Here is a 3,808-nt window from a genome sequence, read left to right as displayed (position 1 = left end):
TTTGCCACCGGCGTTGTTTCAGCAATCAGAGCTTCTCGCCATAGATTGCACTCAAGCACGAGTGTCACCAGGAATCAACTAGCACCCTGCATATCTCACACTAGCTCAGCCCCTGAGTCGCCGCAATGCTCCTGTTGCATCAACACAAGATGATGCAGATTCTGCTAAAACAGAAGTGACACAGAGATGCATCTTCAATCCATCATATAGGGTGAAGTAGTTAGAAAAGAGAGGAAACAGAGGTTAATTCACAGAGCCGCTTGGTTCGTCTAACCATAGCTATAAGCACAAAGAGCTGCAAGGTGATCATTTCACTCCCGCTGAAAACAAAGAGCTGTCGTCGTCACGACAATGAAACAGAACAAAATAGGAACTGAAACCATAGGCTTAACATGATAGTCAGCTTCGAGTAATTGACTCACGATTCACGACATGGGTAGAGTGCATTAATTCAATAGTCAAATGTCAGAGAAACCACACAACATATAACTGTGCACCTTGTATATAGCTAGTACAGTACACTGGTAAAAGAACACGCCAGATGACCAGTTCAAGCAACAAAGCAAAGTCCCGAGACCCTGTCAATGCGCAGCGCGCGACAAATCCACAGAACAAAGGATGATCTTGTGAATGTGCACCACGGATCGACAGACCTAAGGTTGACAATCATGTGGAAGGGCAATTTTGGCTGCTGTACATTATCCCTGCAGACGAGACAAATTGAAACAAGCTCCGGTCAGTATGACAACAAGCAAATGTGGAGTAATATGTGTAGGAATGTTGTCAAATAAAACACAATATGCTGAGAACAGAAACAAACTCGAAGGCCAATGAAAAATTTAGATGAGACAACAAACTTTGGTTATCTGGGCACTGTCTTTCTGCTACTGAATACAGATGCAAAACTGCAAATAAAACATAATACAAGCTGACAACAGAAAGTAATTGCTGCATAAACTTTAACTGGAACCAAAATTTGTTGCAAACCCCAAGGCCGATGAATTCGGATGGGTAACCTCAGCTAACCAAGAAACTCGAATACAGATGCAAAACAAAATGGCAAGACCAATGAAGAAGATTGTGAAATGCAAAAGAGCAATTTAGGTAAGGAAGCATGAGTAAAAATACTGATTTTTTCTTATCATCCAATCCACCATTCAGTTTCAGTTTCTATAAAAAATATGAGGGTCTGAGCACACAAATTCAACAGAAATATAACATGTTTAATTAGCTAATAAATTGGAGATGCACAACCAAACTATATAATTGGCATGTCAACGACACATATTCGACAAATCTTACACAATGATTAACAGTTATTCTCTTCGTCTCCCAAAAGAAGGCCTATAATTTTATCTCAAGTCAAATGGTGCAAAATTTGAACAAACTTGCATAAGAAAAATTATCAACAACTACAATACAAAATTAGTATCACTCTGGCCTTTTTACAAACTTGGTCAAACTTTGCACCGTTTGACATACGAGAAAATTTATAAGACTTCTTTTAGGAAACGGAGGGAGTATATCTGTGCTTCATTAAGAAGATACTAATAATGCATGCCAAATATGTACTCACCCGAGCTGTGATAAACATCACATTCCACAGAAGAACATGCCTGCTTGAAGATGTTGACTATCTTTGCACATCCATCATTACTTGCCGAGATCTCCTCGGACAGCTTGACAATCATTCTTTTTAGCATCGGTGCACATCCAAGTATCAATTCCAATAAATCAAACTCATGATCCGCTCCGTCGAATCCATTGAACTCCAATTCTTCGAGAGCATCCAAGGAGATAGCCTGGGACCTCCAGTTCGGAGACTCACAAGGACAGTGTGTCGGGCATACTTCTTTCAACTAAAACCAAAAGTGTATATCTGAATAAAACCATACAATGTATTATTGGGGTATATATAATAAGAGCAGAGAATTACCTCTGATCTATGTAGGACGACCTTAAGCCTCCGAGTAGCAGTACTAATTCGATCCATCCCAAGGAGATGAACCACAACCGCTCCGAAAGCATGCCCCTTGGCTGTGAGATGCAGCTCGAAAACGGAGAAGGCAGCAACCATGTGCCTCTGTATCTCCTGCCTAAAGTTGTGCACCTGAGCGCGAAAAGGAGACGGGTCCTGAAAAAACAATTTGCCAACAAGATATAGATATTATCATTCATAAAATTAATTTAGTCAGAGCTTGCAGCAGATTGAACAGTAGAAGGGACGCACGACGCAGGCATAAATGTACAGCGTCGTTGGCTCTCCTTGTCTCTCCGCCGACTGTAGCCGCAGTTTGTTGAGGCTCCAAACACCAAACACAATACACGGCCCCAAGTAGCAGCACTGCCATGAAATCTTCTCCACCACTGGCGCCAAGACGGTGATGTTAACCGCCACCACCGCTGTAAATGAGGTGGTCAATTGCTTAAGCTCGGGAGCAACAATGACGACACGCTGTGTCAATCTGGCCTCGCATTCCACGACAAGCTCCTGCAGCAGAGGCGAGTTGACGACCCTAATGATGCAGTCAAGGAACACAGCCCTGCTGAGGCGGAGCGTGCGCAAGCGCGGGCAGCAGGCGAGCAAGCCGTCGAGGTTGGTGGTGCATTGCGCCAGGGACAGCGTCTCGAGTGCGGGGAACTCGGCGCCGGCCGGCACGGCGGCGAGGGAGAAGAGGGAGGAAAAGTTGAGCGCGATGGAGGTGGCGCGGGGCAAGCAAGGCAGGTCGACAGCGAGGGCACGCTCGATTATGCCGGAGGGGATGCGGAAGTCGAGCTTCTCCGGGTCGAGCCGCGCGGCGGCGCGGAGCAGCGAGTTGATGGGGACGCCGGCGCTGTCTCTCCAGTGCTCCTTGCCCTTGGGGACGGGTTGATGGGGACGCTGCTGCTTGATGGGGACGCCGGCGCTGTCTCTCCAGTGCTCCTTGCCCTTGGGGACGGGTTGATGGGGACGCTGCTGCTTGATGGGGACGCGGATTTTGATGAGGGAAACCGCGGGCAGGGGAAGATCGACGCGGCCGAGCGCCGCCTCGAGCGACGGGAGGGCCACGCCGCGGAAGACGATCTGGCGGAGGCTGGCCCAGAGGCCGAGCCACCGGCGGGAGAGGACTTCGGTGCGGGCGGCGGCGGCGGCGCAGGGGAGGCGGGCGAGGACGTCGAGGAGCAGGTCGTCGGGGAGGGCGCTGAGGCGGTCCTCTCCGTCGCATGGGCCATCCGGCTCCTGGCTGGAACTCCGGCTAGGCCCCGAGCTCGCCTCCATCGACGCCCGGATCTCACCTCTCCGACGGGAGAGAGTGACACAACCCTAGAATTATGGGTGTGGAGTGGGGACTGACGCAGTACACTGATGAGTGACCACCAGTCGACCACTACTCTGAGTAAGTAGTACGAGGTTCCACCAACATTCCCCTTCCGGTCTTTTTTTTATTGTTGCAAGTATAAACCCAGCCCAGCGTTGATGTGTGGTATATGTAATTTCAAATAGACATATACGTTGTCTAATTTTCTTATATTAGGAAAAAACTATGAAGCTCGTGTCGCCGTCTTGACTTAGCGCGGCGCCCGGTGTCGGTGAACGATAGAGGTGATGAGGGCAAAAGGTCGACGCCGACGACCTGCGGGGGTGAGATTGCACAGGGTGGTAGAGGGTTAATGAGTGCCAAGACGGCATTCGAAGAAGACCTTATTGGGATGCGAGGCTAGTGGGTCTGAGGTCGTTGGCAAATTCGGCGGTGGAGGAGGTGGTGGGCTCGATGGGTGTGGGGTGGGGAAAGAGAAGCGTCAAGGAGTCGGGAGGAAGACGAAGAGC

At 49.1% G+C, this 3,808-nt stretch overlaps 1 protein-coding gene across 1 annotated transcript; it reads right to left on the bottom strand.

Annotated features, from left to right (window-relative positions):
* Nucleotides 1-404: 404 nt before the first annotated feature.
* Nucleotides 405-3,357, bottom strand: LOC125524211 (uncharacterized). Its single transcript, XM_048689283.2, has 4 exons — nucleotides 2,231-3,357; nucleotides 1,937-2,134; nucleotides 1,577-1,859; nucleotides 405-704 (listed from the first exon to the last, which is right to left on the bottom strand). Exons 1-4 carry the CDS (start codon nucleotides 3,257-3,259, stop codon nucleotides 667-669), a joined length of 1,548 nt encoding a protein of 515 aa, XP_048545240.1. The 5' UTR covers nucleotides 3,260-3,357; the 3' UTR covers nucleotides 405-666.
* Between the last annotated feature and the right edge of the window lie 451 nt (nucleotides 3,358-3,808).

Source organism: Triticum urartu, chromosome 7A (assembly GCF_056163025.1).
Source record: "Triticum urartu cultivar PI428250 chromosome 7A, HENAU_Tu73, whole genome shotgun sequence".
Lineage (NCBI taxonomy): Eukaryota > Viridiplantae > Streptophyta > Magnoliopsida > Poales > Poaceae > Triticum > Triticum urartu.
The sequence above is the reverse complement of the archived record's forward strand: the minus strand, read 5'-3'. Positions and strand labels throughout refer to the sequence as shown.